This window comes from Teleopsis dalmanni, chromosome 1 (genome assembly GCF_002237135.1).
Source record: "Teleopsis dalmanni isolate 2A chromosome 1, ASM223713v2, whole genome shotgun sequence".
NCBI lineage: Eukaryota > Metazoa > Arthropoda > Insecta > Diptera > Diopsidae > Teleopsis > Teleopsis dalmanni.
In genome coordinates this window covers 18,514,320-18,533,282 of record NC_051846.1, presented here as the reverse complement: position 1 = coordinate 18,533,282, position 18,963 = coordinate 18,514,320, and the positions used below count along the sequence as shown (strand labels likewise).

The following is an 18,963-nucleotide window of genomic DNA, read 5'->3' as shown; positions in this document are numbered from 1 at the left end:
TGTTAACTCACAAAGAAATAAATATTGTAAAGTACAGGTATATTGCATATTTGTAATAACAATTCCATGTATTAATCACAATATTTATTGTGATTTATAGCATTTAAGTTTTTATCATGATACATTGCTTAGATAAAAAATAAATACCTGTACTTTATACATCGGATCGCTTTCTAAGTTAAAGAAATCTATTATTGATATATGCATTAACGAAAAATATATCATTATAAAAGTATAATAGTAGTTATACTACAAAATGATAAAAGAATAGAATTGATTTATTTGCAATGAAAATGTCAGAAACTTACTTAGATTCCAACTAAACTTACTTAGATTCCAACCAAAATAACTAAACAGTTTAATCGAGCGGAACTAGTCACCTAGTCTAGTTTCATAATTATAGAAGTGTTAAGATATGGTACAGATAAGCATTGACATGGAATGCCAACAAAAAACAATTTATTGACACTACGAATCGAAACACAATAAGTACCTATTGAGAATATGACTTAAATCGTGCCAAAATCAAGCGAATTAATTATGCATATAAGTGAAAACCTACGTTTATTTTAATAATGCACTCTTGGAACACTGTTGTTATTTCTCACTACTTCACTTCACTGTGCACATTGAATGTTATGTATAAAAACTGTATACTCTGTATAAAATAACACCCTGTATTGCTTATCTTAGAGAAAATTTATCTTACAATTTCAGTTTTGATAGCAGCAAGTAAAATTATAAGAAAATACTCATATTACTTTTTTATGGAAGGAAGGGTGGGTATACATGCATATGGAATATACAAGAATAAACAAAGGACAAAATAATGTATATTAGTTAAATAAAAATGTATTTGAAAAGACAATAAATAAATTAAAATTAACAAGGAAAATAAAAAGCGAATTGTGGCATTAATGTATGACTTTTCCAATTTCACCTCTTGCACTCTTTGTGTTCCTAAAGGAATTTTGAAATTGATTAGTACAAAACCCAAATTTAGATAAAAGTGCAACTTTAGAATTATAATTTTCCCCAAAACATGTGAATGTATCCACCAAAATAAGAACAGAAACAAAAATTGAATAACTTGTAAATACCCTAAATTTCCAATCGTGGTTTTTCATGGCAAACTTTTTGCGCTCATCACACTCATCGGCGTTAGACAACTGCATAAGAAAGTGTAAATATTAAAGAGGTTTATGTTTTAGGTTAGTGGTTTATGATATATGTTTAATGCTTTATGGTTATCGATCATTTATCTTTTTGGATAACAAAAAAATTTATAATTTTGCTTTTGACGTTCTAGTTTTATCAATTCCACATTTTTTCAGCCGATCATATTACAACAAATTTCCAAAAATTATAAAAATATTGTATCTTTTTAAGAAAACATATTGCAAATCATCTCAAAACCAAAACCAAAACAAAAATAAAACTCAAACTCAAACATATAAATTTTTCAATAGAATTCAACAGTAAAACGTACTGTACTGTACTGTACTGTACTGTACTATAAACTTTTTAATTATTTTCTATATAATTTTGTTAGGTATTAGGTAATTTTGTTAATTACCTTGGAAATTACCTTATCTTTTTTGTCTTGGCGGGCATAAGGAAAACAAGGAATTACAGCTGTGACACGCGAAGCTGATGCAATCTTACAGGCGTTTATCATAATCAGGAGCTCCATTAAGTTATCATTAATTTCACCTGATCCAGACTGAACGATGTAAACATCTTCACCACGTACAGACTCACCAATTTCGACACTATTTAAAAATAATAAAGAGAGGTAAGACAAATTAAGTATGATAAATTTAGAATGTATTACTAAAATAAAATTTTAGAATGTTTGTATATAAACCACATATTTCTATTATAATAAATCATATAATAAATCATTTTTTTCTCTTAACTTCATAATGTTCACAAATCAATTGTGCCTTAAAGAAACAAATAAAGACAACTGAATTACGACTGGAACAAAGATTGCATTGCTGTTTTCAATTCTAAAGAAAGGGTCTTTTTATTCACATGAAGGTATATAAATGACTTCATAAATATTCATTTGATCAATTTGTTTTGATCCTCTGGTATAAGATATTAGGAAGAAGTATGTTGTACGGAGTACAATTTCGCTTCTTTTACAAGTTTTATCGATTAAAGAAACTGGCTTTCCTAGTAGGTAGTAAACTTATGATATGAGATCAACCCCAACAGATATTTTAATAAAAATTAAGATGTTTTTTTTTTATATTCTGAAACCCGTTTTTTTGAACAAATTACAGTTTTTATTTTAAAATGATTTCTCAGTCAAAAGTCCTTAATTTAAGTAAATCAATATTTTCTCAATAAGGTAATACACAACAATATGAGCAGAAAAATAATAAGAATAATTTGTGTATATTTTTAAACGAATACATCCAAAAACGAAACCGCGCACAGTGAAGCGAAATTTAACAATATTCTTCCATGAGAATTGTACTCGTTTTTTATTGAAAACCTTCTTATCATTATCTGGCAATATCTGTAAAATAATAAATTAAAATTAATACTCTGTAAACAAGCACTAAAGAGATTAGCGCTATTTTCGTCAATTTAATCATAAACAAATCGCTATTCTAACCAACAGCTAAAGTATATAGTAAAGCAAATGCGAAATTTAATCAATCTAACTTTATTTAAATATGGTATGTTATCTATTAATAATGGGTCACTCATTAGCTATGACGCCCACTTGCACACCATATTATACTAATCTACAGCCACAATAAGCGTTCAACTCGTGCGATATTATCTGAGACTATTACCCCAGTCCATGACTGCCATAACACAGAAACACGTGACATAATTCTGAACACCAATCGAAACAGAATTCAAATGTTGTTTAATCGATAGTTCATTTTAAACAAAAAATATTAAAAAACTCAAATAAAACGCTGTAAAGTATCTGCGAGATACAGATACATTCTTGCTGTGTATATGTTTGCGTCTATAATTTTACGGCGTTTGCTTGTTTTAAAATTTTTATATTCGTGCTCTTATACTATACTGTTACCATGGAGCTATGAAGCTATTTTTAAATATGTAATTTTTTTTTTGACTTTCAATAAAAAACTAAAATAAATCCAACACGTCGCTGTTTTGTGTTTACTTCATTTGTAAAATTGTATTCCTACAATATATAAAAATGATTTAAATTATAAAAAAATAAAAAAAATGAACTAATCCAGACGATTTGAGAAAATACGAAATAAGGGGATAACGTACATGCTAGTTTCTAAAAAGTTCTCTTAAAGTGAATGATATTTTAAACGTGCCGTACTGTCGTACTGTAAATACACTGGTAAAAATTATGGCAAACATTTAAATCGCAAAAAAGAAAGGTATATAAAATATATTGCTGATATGGTTGCCGAATGCAAAACCATTAACAGACTTAATAGACCCGGATCGGTCTATATGTCAAAAACAGACTTAAATTCAGTTATACAAATTATAAAATATATTAAATATATAATATAAAATATTTGAAATATGTAAAATCTATGCAGTGTTAAGTTAAAAATTTCTGTACTTTTTTAGATTCATGGGTTTGGAAATTTTAACGTTACAACGTTCCATATGTTTTAGACTTCATTGCTTGCTTCAATAAACGAAACAACAGTTTATTAATAACAAAGGTACATGATTGTGCAGAGAGCACCGCATTACGAAAGCCTGACTAATAAAAAAAGCTAATAAAAATATATATGATAAATTATAAAAAATTATTTAAAAAATGTTTTAGTATAAAATTTTTTTTATATATATTTTTGTGTATATAATATATATTGTTGTCTTAGCAACATTTTTCATATGGCACAGGTATATTGTTTTTCAACAATAAGACTTTGATGCGACTTCCTATTTAATGAGATTTTGTTCCCTATTATACAGCTAAAATTTGCAAAAGAATATATTACAGTAGACATTTTAAATAAATCCATATCTTGCTTTTGTAAATAATCGATTTTATATAAGATTATTATAGAATTTTAACATTATAGGATATGATATCAATCGTTAAAAAAAAGAAATATCCAATACATCCCTCGTTATGAAATTTTCTAAATATAGTGGATTAAATTTTCCAAATACTCAAATTATTTATACCAATAAATACCAAAAAAAAAAAAAGAAGAAATTTAATTGACTTTTATTGAAAAACACCTATAAGAATTTCAGTAAATCAACATTAGCTTAAATAAAAAAAACAGAAATAAAAATAAAAATTAAAATTAAATGCTCGAGGAAAATTCTTGTTCACTTATAAAGACATTTATTGACGGTCTGTAAATTGTGGCATCCAACAAAAAACCACATATCCCATCGCCAAATTAAATTATAATTTAGGCAGAGAGCCAAAGAATCTTTTCGGTTTGCTCGCAATGGACTTTCAAGAGAAATTATATAACATTGATTTTAATTAATTATCAAATAATTTATTGATATATATTTCTTAAACAAACAGATCATAGATGGAAAATTTAATTAAGTTTTACTTTATTGGCGTTATCACATTTAATTCTTCGTAGGAAACAACGTAAATATTTTTTTATTTAAATAATTATTTTTTATGTATTAAATTATATATTTTCCATATTACAGTGCATTGAACTCTTAATCAAGAAAATTCAATAAACATATTGTTTGTATAATAAATAGCACGAATTCAATTTTATTGGTAAGCCATAAAACATATAATAATCGGGAAGTATTTTTGCCATTTAATTATGCGGTTTATTAAAAAATATTTACTTATTTTAGGAAGTGTACTGTAAACTTTATAGAAAACCTTTAAAAAGACGAGGAGTATTTAAATCAACATTCGAATTTTTAAAAAACAGCCTTCAAAAAAATTTTTTAATACAATAGAAAAATAATGAACAAATTGAGCCATCTTCAAGAATTTAGAAAAAACTCTGACCTGCCTAACCGGCCGTATAGGTACTTTAAGTAGCTTTTTATAAATGGATATGCATTTGGTATAAATAGAAGATTGTAACTGCCAGATTTGAAGCAGTTGGTTGCAAATTTTCATTAATTTGATATATGGACTTCGAGGCTTTAATCTTCAACGTGGTGGATTGGTTAAGTTTGCATTCAACGGAATGTTTGTATTATCGCTAAGAACACCATAATTTATCGATTACAAACTTAGAATAATGTTTTAAAATATAATACCATACTATGTTCACACGCACAATTTTGTATAGATCTTTATTATAAAAAATTACAGATTGTATTAAACATTTTTTGAGTAAATTGCGATAATCTAAATGTACTATAATACAATTTGAAATGTGAAATGCATACTTATAATCTAATCTATCTAATTTATTTTCTATTTAATTTCATAATTTTCAAAAGTTCATAGTCATTTCATTCTAGAAGATAGAAAAGCATCTTTGTTAACAATTTTATAAGAAAATTCTGTGACAATTTTGTGAACCCAATCATTCAAATAACATTAATTTAATTATTATTTATAACAATTTTTTTTTTTTCTTTAAATCTGTTTCCTATATGATTCTTTGTAATGTTTTGATTATTTTATAGCAAGTGTATTTTTTGTGATATTTGGACTGTTTTACTTTATTTCGAACATTTTGGATGGGCAGTACGACTAATTGATGCCCGATTAATAATGTTCAGATTCATAGTAATTGTGCAAATATAATACATTGTATGCTTAGATTTCAGTTTACCTTACGTGAGTCAACAATTTTTGAGAAATGGTTTGTTGATGGTATATGTAACTAAAACCTACACGCTTATCGCGATAAACCCGAAAATAAGTTAAGTGTGATAATGTAAAACTATGGAATATTATCTAAGATTTAAATCAAATTAAAATAAATTCAGCTAGGAATATTGGAAGACGTATAACATTGACAATAGTTAGGGTTTGTTACGCTATGCATACCAATTCTAGTAAAAAATATACTGTACAGTGTATACTTGATTTTTGTTCGCCTTCTAAATTGCGTATTGAATTCAATTGAATTGGCAGTGAACATACATATACAGAAAAAAAAAACAAATAAAATTTGACAAAATATATTAATAAAAATAAGTACAAGATTTGATAAGAAAACTTACATTAAATATGACGCATTTCTAATTCACATATTTTTTTCAAAAAATTGCAATTGTAACAAACGAAATTCAAACAAATAACAGATTACTTTCTCCCTCCCGCATTCACTTCCTTCCTTTACTCGTTGCAAATCATGTGTTTACCTGTTCGTTTATTTATTTACGTGCAAAAACGTTTTGCTTTCCGGTTGTTTATTATTGGTAATTTTCTTTTATTTGTTTGCCTATGAAACCAATAACAAAACAAATTATACGGATAAAGCTCGTTTGCGGTTGCATTTGTAATGTAGTTGGCATAGAGGGAGGTTATTGACAGCTGCAGATTATCTGAAAACAGCTGATTTCGACTGCACTTAACAGTTTTCTTATTATGAAACTAAAATGCATATCCAGTTATTTAGTGACTAATACATTTTCAGCATAAAAAACTAAAAACTAAGTTAACTAAAAATTTAATTAAGTTAATATGTATTATTTTTTTGTTCATTAAAATGGGCAAACATTAGAAAATTTAAATTTCATGGAACACTGCAATTTTCTGAAAAAAATAAAGATTTTGTTGTGTTAAATCATCTCCGTTGTACGCAGCACATGTCTTTCGATTGCTTTATTCACTATTCGCACACTAATAGCAACACACAGATGTGCAATGTGTGTGTTCACAGCCAAATGAGAAACTTTTACTGAGAAAAGCGAAGCACAACAGAACACAGAAAAAGCAAAAAAACGTGACTACCTATAAGTAATCACCTTTTCAAGTGTATAAGAAAGGCTAAACAAAAGATATTAAACTTTTAGGAAGTATGTGTAGCAATCAGATACTCTGCCAATCCCTACTGTGCTCTGCAGCATTTTAAACCGAAAACTCAATTTTTGTCATTACAATCACAATAACTATACACAAACTACATTAAAAAAACACAAAAAATTAATAAAATAAAAATATTATAACCTTAAAGTTAAAGGTAATACAAAGCTTACACATAATTTATTTTATATTTTCTTATTCTTTGATAACGTTTTGTGTATGATATTCTACATAATTTTATACATTCACAAATTGTCGTTAATTAAATATCTAATTTAATTTATAAAATATTTTTATTATTATTTGTATTAAAAATTTGCGTTGCCTATCAGAGAGGCTCAACTTTATAATATGCTAGAATGTACAGTACAGTCCAACCAGTTGGTTTAATCAATAATAAAAGTTTTGATTGCATGCGGTGCTTATACTACGACAAGTATCAGCACAAAAAGAGAATAAAAAACTTTTCATTCATGCTAAAATTTTAAACATCACTACTACTTAACACTTAATGTTGTTGCACTTTAATCTTAAATAAGTCAGTTACTTCTAACATGTCCCAAAAAGAAAATTATGTTCCACCTTAATAGTAAGGGTGGCGATATATGCTTGTATGAAGTTGTCTCCAATGGACGGACGAAGTAATGTACACGTACGCCATAAAATTTTTTTTGTTATTTAAAATTTTTTTTATGTTCTTTTTTAAACAATTTCTTCGTAAATTTCTTTTTACACAATTCATTATATCACATCGCGCAAGACATGTGTTTTATTACTTTTAGTATTTATTCATCACATTACATTGTATATATATTTAGTTTTTTAGAACTTTCTACGATTTTCTTCTCATTTGTAACTTTTTTTTGGTATCATAAATATATATATAATTAAGAACCACTCACCATGTTTCCAAATTACTAAACTTTTTCGTCACTACTTTTCCCAAATCAATACCTAAACGTTCGACAATCCTTTGTGCCAATTCTGGATGCGAGGTACCCGAAAACACTTTAATGTTTGGCATTCTGGGGCGTAATATAATATTACTAGTTTGTTTTTCCAAATTACCGCGGATTAAACTTTTAGCGCGTATCGGATTCGCAGAACGTACTGGCATCTGGCAATCTAGAATTAAAGGTTTTATTATATTTTTTCGTATCTTGTGCAAGTTTGGAATGTAAATGTGTATGTATTGTTTTGTATGGTTTTCTCTTTCGTGCTCTCTTAGAATATATTCATACAATAGCAACGGGTTTACGTGCGTTTTTAAAAATAGTATGTTTGAATTGAATCAATTTTGATGAGCTTTTAGAAAAAAAATGTTGTTTAAATTCGAATTAATTACAATACATAGGAATGTATATACAAAATGCACATTAGAGTGTACTATATATAGTGTGATTTAATTTAGAAGACTGATTATACCTGGAAGCAACTTTTAGAAGCGACTTTTTCCAGTTTCTTTAATACATTTCGACTTTAATACAAGGAAATGCACTTCATAACGCGGTAGGTGCCTTTTCATTCAAATTATGAAAGCTTTTTAGCAGCACTCGGAAACCCTGACGAGTGCTTTTTAAACTTAGAAGGTTTTTGTCCAATATTTAATGGGAGAGCGAGAATTACTTATTTATGCAATATTGAATATTTAAGAGGTACAGGCAAGAATGTATGAGAAACACAGAACTTCAATTCCATGTGATTGTCATATAGGTATACCGGTTCTATGAGATAAAAACAAGCAATTGCAACCTGAAGTTTATATTTTCCTTAGTTTGTCCTTAGGACAGTTTTTGAATTGAAAAAAATGTAAAAGATATAAAATGAAAATTAAAAATTAATAAAAACTTTGTGTAAATGAAACGAATTTTATTTAAAAAATATACAAAATTGATTTCAAAAAGTATTTAGAAAAATGCCTGTAGCAAGTGTTTCAATTCAGCATTCTGCTTTCGAAGAAATTCGCACTCATTGTCCAATTGATGCCGATGCTTCAGTACATTAACATAATGATTGATACCATGATCCAGAGTTTCCCACAATTTAAGTTTCTCTCTTGGAAATGCATCGTTCAGTTTGTCCCAAAAGTTCTTAATATCTTTATTGCTAATGGTTATTAAATTGTCCGCTTCATCAATTTCTTTACGTTGTTCAGCAAATTCGTGCATCTCACTGTATTGATACTCCACGAAGCTGGTCAGTGCAGGTAATACAAATACAGATTCCAGTACTATATAATGATTCTTACATTCCGCACTTAGTATAGAAATAGGTTTTGTTTTTTCCACCTGTGGTTCTATAGGTATGTCGGAGGGTTTAGCACTGGTTAAATTCAATACAGCTTGCTTGGGTGCGCCAGTAGTGCAATTCGGACAGAAAGTGTAGGGTAGAAAATGTTTTGTTAAGGATTGAACAACTGATAATTCGGATACACCAAGTGCTCTGAACACGTTATCCATACGCACGAGGTATTTTTCTGCCTCTGTATAAGGCTCTAATAAATTCATTAACTTATCGTCAAGAAGAAATCCAGTGCGATCAGATATTTTGGCTAAAATTTTTTTCAAGAATTTCATGTCTACCTTTTCCTTTGGCGCTTCATTAGTTTCGTTTGATTCGTTCGGGCAATTTTTGGTTGATCGACGTTTTGGTCTCAATACTTTTTTAACAGAATTAATATCAAAAAACTCGAACTCTAGCGGTAACCATTCTTGGCCAAGTTGCTGTCTATATAAGATTTCATCAACGTTTAAAATTTTTTGTAGCAAATCTTTCATTTCTGTTAAATTTATGTTCCAAACACAATCAAACTTTTTCTTATTTTCAAACTTAAATATTTCAGATTTTTTCTGAAGGTCACCAATATTTTTATGAATTTTTTGAATTTCGGATGTTATATTACGCACATTTAACTCCGATTTTGTTTTAAAAGTTTCAATTTTTTTTGTTATAGCAGAAATATTTTCCTTCAGTTTTGTAAAACGTCTCTTCTGCTCGTTGTTTATTATAATATTTTCCTCATTGCGTTTCTGCAGTATCTGGTAGTTATAGTCAAGCTTCTCCGAATTCATAAAAATGCTATTCTTGGTGTTTCGTAATTCCCATTGCAGCAATTCAGCCTCTTTTTCAAGTCTTACGCGCGTGTTATTAGTAATAGCCTCCTGTTCGGCTGTTATTCGAGCCAATTCCTTCGCATATACTTTTTTCCACTCGTCAGCAGCTGCAAATGTTTCCTCGTTGTGCTTATACATCTGATCATAGACACTTTCCCATTTTGAACATAAAGCATATGACAATGTTTCGCGTTCAGTGATTATAGTCGTTTCAAGTAATCGTAATTCTTCTTTGTAAGCTTCTCTTAATAATTCAACCTGTAAGTCGATTCGCTCTACCAAGTTACATATATCATTCGATTGATTCACTTTGTCGCAATTGTACATATCAGTAACTCTTTTTACTTCAGCTTGACAATCAGCTATTAACTTATCTTTGCTTTTCATAACATCAGCAATCCGTGCTTTCTGTTTTTCAAGTTCCTCATGTATAGCAACAGGTTCATTTAACTCTTTTAATTCACACCATTTATCGACAATATTGTCGAACTGAGCCATTGACTCTGCAGTTTCGTTCATTATATTCATCGTTAGTAACTCTTTATGTTTCGCCTCATTTTGCCGCCGTAGGAATTCGCGCCTTTCGTTTGCGACTTTTATGTTTGTTATCAAGTCATTTCCAAAAGCCAACAATTCGTTTAAACGTTTATCACTTAGTTCTAATCGCAGTTCTATTCCTTTCTTTTCTGACTCCACTTCTTCTATGATAGTTGGTTTTAAAGTTTTAGCTCTTTCACGTAAGTTCTCATATATGTCCACCCGTCTTATATCATCAGTATGATAAAACAAATTCTTCTTTTTCTTTCCCGCCTCCAATTTTTCTAACCATCTTACTAAATCTGACTGAGTTTTAATGTCAGAAACTGACTTCAGGGATTCCGTTTCGGCCTCATCTGGAACTTCATCCTCTTCACCCAACGCCTTTTCAACTTCAATGGGTTCAGCTAACAATTCATCTATATTCAATGCTGATTCGAGCGCATCAATATCTATTACTTCCTCTTCACTTTCAAAACTTTCGGGTGAACTAAGCTCTTCCATTGAAGTTACAGACATTTTCTTTGAAGTTATTGACATTTTCTTATTTCAGAGAAAATGTACACAACACAAATCATAAATTGAATCAAAGGGCTTATATAGCAAAGTTGTAACTTCGACTGTAATCGTAAATTTTTTAAGATAATAAATTTACAAACAATTCCAAGTTGCTAAGAGAAACAAGGTTTAAAGTAAAAGAGTTGCCAACTTTAATAATAATCTAGTCGAGTGTTACAACAAGTTCAAAATTTAATATTTTATTGTGAGCTATGAATTAAACATCGTTAATATAAGAATAAAATATTCAAATAATGAAATATATTGAACTCACATTACAGAATTCTAAACTTAACTTGCCACTTTTAAATTTGATATATTTCTAGTAACAATACATTAGAAACTGAAGAATATATTATAATACATAATACGTTAAAAGTTTAGTTGAACGTTAGTGGGTTAGAAACTAGTACATATGTATGTATGATATGTGTAATATTATTTACATATGTATGCACATAATTTCATAGAAAAAAATTACATAGTAAATATGAAATTTACTATTATATTAAATAAAAAGCTTCATCAAAAATGCTTATAACATTTCGTTTATTGAAAGATTTATAATAAATAATTAATTTAAATATTATTGGACTTAGCGGTAAAATTATTTTCTGAAAGCGGGCAGCACTGATGCCATGCTTAAAAAAAAAGACGAAATGAATTCCTATTCAATATAAAATATAAAAATATTCAAATGATAAGAGATTTTTTTGCTAAACATAAATTAGTACTACATTCAGTTTCACTGCGTCACGTTACATAAAATAGCATTTCAAGTCGTAAAAATAATAAAAAAGCATTGTTTATGGCAAACAGCAGATTATCAAAAAATTTTCGAATATATTTTTCATATTTTGATGCTCTTGAATACAAACCATTTTCGCCGTGATCCTTACGGTCTGGCATATTGAGCACAACAATTTTGAAGAACGTAATTATTAGTTTAGTATTTATTGTGTTAACAAATGTTATTTTATTTATTTATTTAACTTTTAAATATTTGAAATTATTAAATCACAAATTAATATATTTGAAACTGAAACTCGAACTTGACAAACAAATTGTCACAAATTTAATTATATGTATACGTTTTTAGCGAACGCCAGCGAACTTTCTGTTTTGTTTTGTTCAGTGGCTGAACGTTCAGAACTGCTGTCATTAAAAATATTTTTATTCTATGAAAATTCTATTCTATCGTGCAGCAAAACATATGAAATTGAGCGCCTCTCAAAGAAAGCTTTTATTTTTACTCAACTGAAGTGCATTTAATAATAATTTTCTTTGGAAAATGCAGTACACACCGGCTAAGAGTGATGCCAAGTTAATATTTAAAAGCGAAATATTATAAAAGAAATTATTATTATTTTTCTACATATCAAGCGTTTTTAACGTTTTATCAAACACGTAACACAGCTATATACATAATAATGAACATTAAAAAAAAAACGAAATTAAAACTAAAACGATAAAAATTGCTGAACAATATATAAAATATATACATAAGTATATATAAAAAAAACTTACTAAATTGAATTACAGGATTTACTTCGTTAGTGATATTAATAGATGTATAATATAGATGTGAACAATTATAACTGTACAAAAAACATCTAAAATATTAAATTGTTTTATTTCAGATAATATTAAATTTAATCCAAGAAATAAGTGGTTAATCATTGAATTTAAAAGCATAAAATGTTAGGCTCGAATCCTAATATGAATAATTTCCTAATTGAGAAAAAAAAATATATTGTAAAAATACTAATAAAATATATTTGAGTTTTTATCTTACATATGTAATTGTTTTTTTTGTTTAAAATATTTTTAAATTGATCTATTATCTTAAATATAAATAAGTTGTAAAATTATTTCTCTTTAACAATCCTTAAATTAGGGATCATTATTAATTACATTACTACATTTTTATTTCATTTTCTCAGTTACCGTCGAGCAACAAAATGGTTTAATCAGAGTGAAGATAAAAATGTAAGTATTCGTCGTTTCACTTCCGCTAAGATGAATTAAAAACATGTTAGCCGGTATCGCAAAATTTACTTTGCGTGTTCTAACAAGAATATCAGTTAAATTTATTTTTCTTATGTGGTAAGGTATTTGTTTTTGTCAATACAACTTATCAATATGAATTTACTTTGAAAATAATATAATAATTTTTTACTTATATTTATTTATGTAATAGGATTATTTATTGGATAATTTATCATCTTTTAAAAAGATATTGCCTGTATTTTGCTTGCTTAAATATAATTTGTTTTTTAACTGGGGTAATTAAACCATAATTTGCTTCAGAATAAAATAATTTAAATGAATAAGTAATTTAAATTTTTAGTTTCATTGAATGTGTTTCACCTTGAACACTGTTGAAACTACATTAAGTAACGAAATAAAAGGAGTGATCACTTGAAAATAGTCTATAAACGCATCAACAGTAGCTTCTGTTCTTTATACTTAGCGAATTTTTTAAAGCGTATTGATTTCCTTGAGAACTATTTCCTTCTTAACTAAATTTAGAAATTTCAAATTAAAGGGATTTGTTAGTTTTAAAAATTTTATTAAAAAATAGTTTTTGGCATTTAACGCACCTACATATGCATATTGACGCAAACAAATCTTAGTAAACCACGTGTTTGCAGCAGACGATCGGCACGTTTTCTGGTAAATACATCAACAAAATCAAGTAAATATGAAGCTACACAAACGAAACAAGCACAAGAATTATATATACAACAGAATAAAATAAGCCTTACGCTAACACAAAACACTTGTCTGTATAAGCGTTTTATTTTTGTAATTGGACACATCATTTGATTTGATTTATGTTCTATAAATAAGTGTTTAGACTTACGCTTTAAGAATATTTAAAAAAGTTCTCTTCACTCTTTATGGAATTGGCGTATTGCACAAAATTTTTGACTAATAAAATAAAACATGCATAACAATTTTAAAAATCACTAGATAAACCGCGTTCTCACTTATCCAAAAGCTTAGGAACGAATGGTTCGCTTTTACTAGCTGAAGTACTTAGAACTCCACTGTCACTGTCAGTGAGATCGTTCAAATCTCTTAACATAAAAACAAGGTTAAACAATACCATATAAAATACATTTGAATATGCATGCGTGCATATTGAGTAACGTATATATTCGTGTGTATAAGTGCTGTAAGCATTCCATAAAAATAACTTGCGAATTGGATACGGACCTTTTTTTTCTAAATATTAACTGTGAGATAGAGTGACCATGTTCGCTCTAACTTTGTGAAACGAATGCCGAGAATTTTTATTATTGTATCTCCACGTTAGCGCAATAAATTATTTTTTAAATGAAATAAACATTTTTTGAGGTTAGTTTTAATATCTATATATTATATATTATTGGGATTTATATAAAGTTATGAAGAAAAATTTTTTTTGAAAACTTTAAACAAAAGATATGCTAAACTATTTTATATGTATTATTAATATTTTTATCATTTACAAGTAATTAATTTTAGTTTGATTAACAATTTCAAATTTAAGAGAACATTAACTATAAAATAGAGAAATAGAAAATAAATAGAAATAAATTGCACATTAGAGATATTTTTGAAGAAAGAGATCTTATGTGTTTAAAATCAAATCAAAATACAAAAGCAGAGATAACTTTTTAAAATATTTTCGCATATCACCAAAATTATTTGTTAATAAAAACTTCAAATTAAAAAATCTTCAAAGCAAAAAATCTGCTTTAAAACTATTTTGGTCAGCAAATAAACAAATTATTAAAATTTTTTTATAAGCAACATAAACAAAAAATTTTCTCAATAAAAAAACAATTGAGGAATAAATCAAAAAATGTTAAATGAATGTAAGAAGGCTTCAATTTTTAAAAACAATAAAAAAAACTACCATTTCGTACTGTATAAAACTAACTGCAACATTATTTGTAAAATTTGGTCGAATCAAAAATAGGAAAGAGAAAGAATAGATGACACTTGTTATTATTATGACAAACAGTTTTAGAAATATCAATTTGTAAACGTTTTTGATTTTGATTTCTGATTTCTCCGAATTATGAAAACTGTGCGACTGAACCCCTTATAATATTATGAATAAAGCTATTAGTATTATGAATAGTACCATATACAGAAAGAGAATATGCGATAACAATAATTTCTGAAGTGTACAGTGATAGTTTCTGAAGTGTACAGAGTTTATTTATAACAGGGCCTTAAACTGGAAATTTTTTCATTTCGATCACTTAAAAAAATATATCGGTTTGTTTCCAGTTTTGGTTCCAACAGAAATAATTTTTTTTTGTTTTTCCATTCAATTTCAAGTCATTCATGAATAAATTTTAATCATCGGCTATTTGAAGAATATTCACATAAATAATTTGTTTAATTCCTTGAGTTTAATTGTTCGTTGCACCTTTTTTCAGAATAATATGATTTAGTTTAATTATGTTTTATTTAAATACGACTTATTTAAAACAATTTAAAATTGTTAAAAGTACGAATTAGTAAACACGAGAATAAATTGGTACCGAACTCAATATATAACCACCAGGATTCGATAGATAGATATCACATGGAATTAATAAAAGTAGTATTTATTTATATAATTATTTCATTTTTAACCTGCAGAAATAAAAGACAACTATTAATAAATTAATGAAACTATTTTTTTTATATATGTATTAAAAACAAAATTTTTAAGTTACTATCGTAAAATTCAGTAAAATTTAAGCCAGCTTTATTGGATATCAAAGTAAAAAATTTTAATTAAAGATTATTTTAGGCATGATTACAATTTAATGCTTAACGCATTAGTAAAAGCCGAGTTATGGAATATTTAACAATTTAGTTCAAATATTTTCACTTCAACTGAAATTACTTTCTACACGTTTTATATTTCAATGTATATATTTTGGTTATTGTAAAATTACATACTTTACTTGTAAAATAGTGAAGGCAATTTCATTTCCCATTTTAAATTATATATAGGTATATATATATATATATATATATTACATAGGTCTAACATATTTGTGTATATTTAATTGATTAAAATATAAAATATATAACAATATTGCTATCAAGTATTTTGAAATTTTTCAAAATTTGTTTGCAGAGAAAAAAAAAACCAAATTAAATGAAATTCTAATTATATGGACGTGAACTGATTGTTGAGACAAACTTTATACAGTATACATACTACTTGTATCCAAGTAACACGACACAAATTTGTCTTAAATATTTCAATCTTTGTTTAACGATAAATATTTGGAAATTGTTTTTGTTTAGAAATTTCCTTCAAAAAATAATAATAAACAGGAACAATCTTGTGGTCAAATGCATCTATTGTATACTGTGAATATTATTATTAATTGTACCCTGTTTCGTAATCAATTTATGTTTAAATCATATTAAAAGCGTAGAGTTGGTACAAGAAAAGACGTTGCTTTACTATGATTATGTTTTCGGAATTGTATTGTGTCAAATCAAAATATTTATGATTATGTTGAATGTATTATGCACATATAATAAATTAATGTTTTGTTAATATTTATATTAAAATTCATAAATGATATATATTAATATGTTTCAAAAGTTACGTATGCATTGAATTCATGGATTTTTACTTAACGTAGTGCACTTTATATTCGCCGTATATTTTTCTATGAGCGAATTTAAATAGACATGATTTTGACATTTTATTTTACTCTATCGTGGAAGAATGAAATATTCTGTTTCTAAATTTTTTTAATGAGAAATTTAAATAAATCATCTGAATTTCAAATTTAGAATATTTATATAAAATTTTAATTGAAACTTTACTTAAAGTGGCTGGGTGACATTGGATAAATAACTCGAAGGAGCCAATAACAATTCCAAATAAAAGTAAGGAACCCAAGGAGTATATCGCGACAACCAATTGCAGCATAATGGCGAATATGGCAGTATCTCGAATCAAGCGCGAATTTAAAGAAGTCATGAAAAGTGAAGAGGTAAGAGTATATAGGGTTTTAGTTGGAAATTTTAATTGTACAGTAAAAGTATGCAGAAAGCTTGTTAAATTCTCTATTGAATGGTGGGTGCACTTTTCTCCATTTTACCAATTTGGCAGTTAAAGGAAACCGTTTGTAATTAAACATGCTAAAAGTTTTTGGATTGTTGCTCACAATGTTAAATTTTGTAAATTTTATGAGTTATTGTGTTTCATTATCTTTCATTGTTGTAAATCAAGCAAAAGAAAATCAATATAATATGTATATTTAATTACCGCACTCATCGTCCTCGTCATTGTCAGATTTACAAATTTGCACTGCAGGATTGGTCATTTTATGTATTTATAGCAAAATTTACTATTAAGAATTTAACTAAAATAATTTTGACATGCTTTAAAATAAATGCTGTATATTTTATTATTTTATTTTAAATATATATATATTTTTAGATCGTACAGTGTTCAATTAAAATTGAGTTGATTAATGACAGTTGGACCGAGCTACGGGGTGAAATTGCCGGGCCACCAGATACACCATACGAAGGCGGAAAGTTTATATTGGAAATTAAGGTGCCAGAAACCTATCCATTTAATCCGCCAAAGGTAACATATTTTTAAAGTTGTGGATTCGGGCCTTAATTTTGTATTTTCCAGGTGCGCTTTATTACTAAAATATGGCATCCGAATATATCGTCTGTAACTGGTGCTATTTGTTTAGATATATTGAAGGACAATTGGTAAGTTTATAGTAATCTTTCTTTGCTGTTTAACGGTTTCTATAATTACACAAACTTACTGTTTTCCTACAAATCCACAAATATGGTGTATTAGAACTACATTAACGCGTTTTTTATAAACGAATTTTAAAGTGTCGTCCTCAGTATTATACAATTCTTTTTAACTAATTCTAAAATTTACAATTTAAAATGTAAATTAATATTGTTAGATAAATAATCTATTTTTTATATCTTCAATGTGTAAGAAATTAGTCGATCCTATCCGATCTGTAATATATAAATTTTTCTGTGTCTAGGTCAATGCCATTATTTGTGGTGTTAGATTTATCGAAAGATAAATCTAACATCGAAAGAAATTGGTTCATTATTTATAGCAGTTAACTATAAGAATTGGTATATTATAAACACATATCTCTATATATATAATATTTATTAATATTTAATTAATTTTAAATTTTAGGGCTGCTGCTATGACCTTACGCACGGTTTTGCTTTCTTTGCAAGCTTTATTAGCAGCAGCAGAACCCGATGATCCTCAAGACGCAGTAGTCGCCTACCAGTATAAAGACAAGCACCCAATATTTATAACAACAGCAAAGCATTGGACAAATGCTTATGCCGGAGGTAAGCGCACTTTATCTGTAAAATATTATTATAAAACATTATTTTTATCTTGATGTAGGCCCACATAAATTTCCAGAATGTGATGCCAAGATTCAACGTCTTAAAGATATGGGTATCGATGAGCATGAGGCTCGAGCTGTATTATCAAAGGAAAACTGGGATCTAGAAAAGGCTACGGAAAGCCACTTTAGTTAGCTGCATGCGATCGATTTTGTACAAAATGAGATGGTCTAGAATATGGTTAAGAAGTAAAAAAGCTTAAATAAAATAAAAATAAAAACCTTCAACAAAAAGAATCAAATTCAAACAAAATTTTCGCTGAAACGATGACCCCAAATGTATAATTATGAATTTTGTCAAAATTTATAATATAAATTCTCTGTTTTTATGGTTTTTATTTATTTTTTTATGCTGAATGTACTGTTTTCAATACTA

General features: G+C 27.4%; 3 protein-coding genes across 13 annotated transcripts in view; 1 reads left to right on the top strand and 2 right to left on the bottom strand.

Moving 5' to 3' along the window:
• LOC119669086 (ribose-phosphate pyrophosphokinase 2) overlaps nucleotides 1–17,549 on the bottom strand; it is a 27,125-nt gene extending 9,576 nt beyond the window's left edge. The window contains exons 1-4 of one of the 11 annotated variants that reach the window (XM_038078850.1): nucleotides 17,444–17,549; nucleotides 7,855–8,077; nucleotides 1,577–1,772; nucleotides 1,101–1,169 (exon numbers count right to left, since the gene is read on the bottom strand). In XM_038078850.1, coding sequence (XP_037934778.1) covers nucleotides 1,101–1,169; nucleotides 1,577–1,772; nucleotides 7,855–8,077; nucleotides 17,444–17,501 — 546 coding nt within the window. In that variant the 5' untranslated portion in view covers nucleotides 17,502–17,549. Of the gene's footprint in view, nucleotides 1–1,100; nucleotides 1,170–1,576; nucleotides 1,773–1,919; nucleotides 1,940–7,854; nucleotides 8,078–12,038; nucleotides 12,129–14,026; nucleotides 14,273–17,443 lie in introns of those variants that run through there. The other 10 variants (XM_038078851.1, XM_038078855.1, XM_038078857.1 and 7 more) reach the window with 10 other exon arrangements.
• Nucleotides 8,801–11,275, bottom strand: LOC119669085 (dynein regulatory complex protein 1 homolog). The gene has a single exon (XM_038078849.1). The coding sequence runs from the start codon at nucleotides 11,140–11,142 to the stop codon at nucleotides 8,860–8,862; it is 2,283 nt and encodes a 760-aa protein (XP_037934777.1). The 5' UTR covers nucleotides 11,143–11,275; the 3' UTR covers nucleotides 8,801–8,859.
• LOC119669088 (ubiquitin-conjugating enzyme E2-22 kDa) lies at nucleotides 16,480–18,963 on the top strand. Its single transcript, XM_038078863.1, has 6 exons — nucleotides 16,480–16,530; nucleotides 17,005–17,168; nucleotides 17,618–17,770; nucleotides 17,822–17,904; nucleotides 18,365–18,528; nucleotides 18,587–18,963. The coding sequence occupies exons 2-6, from the start codon at nucleotides 17,106–17,108 to the stop codon at nucleotides 18,721–18,723; spliced, it is 600 nt and encodes a 199-aa protein (XP_037934791.1). The 5' UTR covers nucleotides 16,480–16,530; nucleotides 17,005–17,105; the 3' UTR covers nucleotides 18,724–18,963.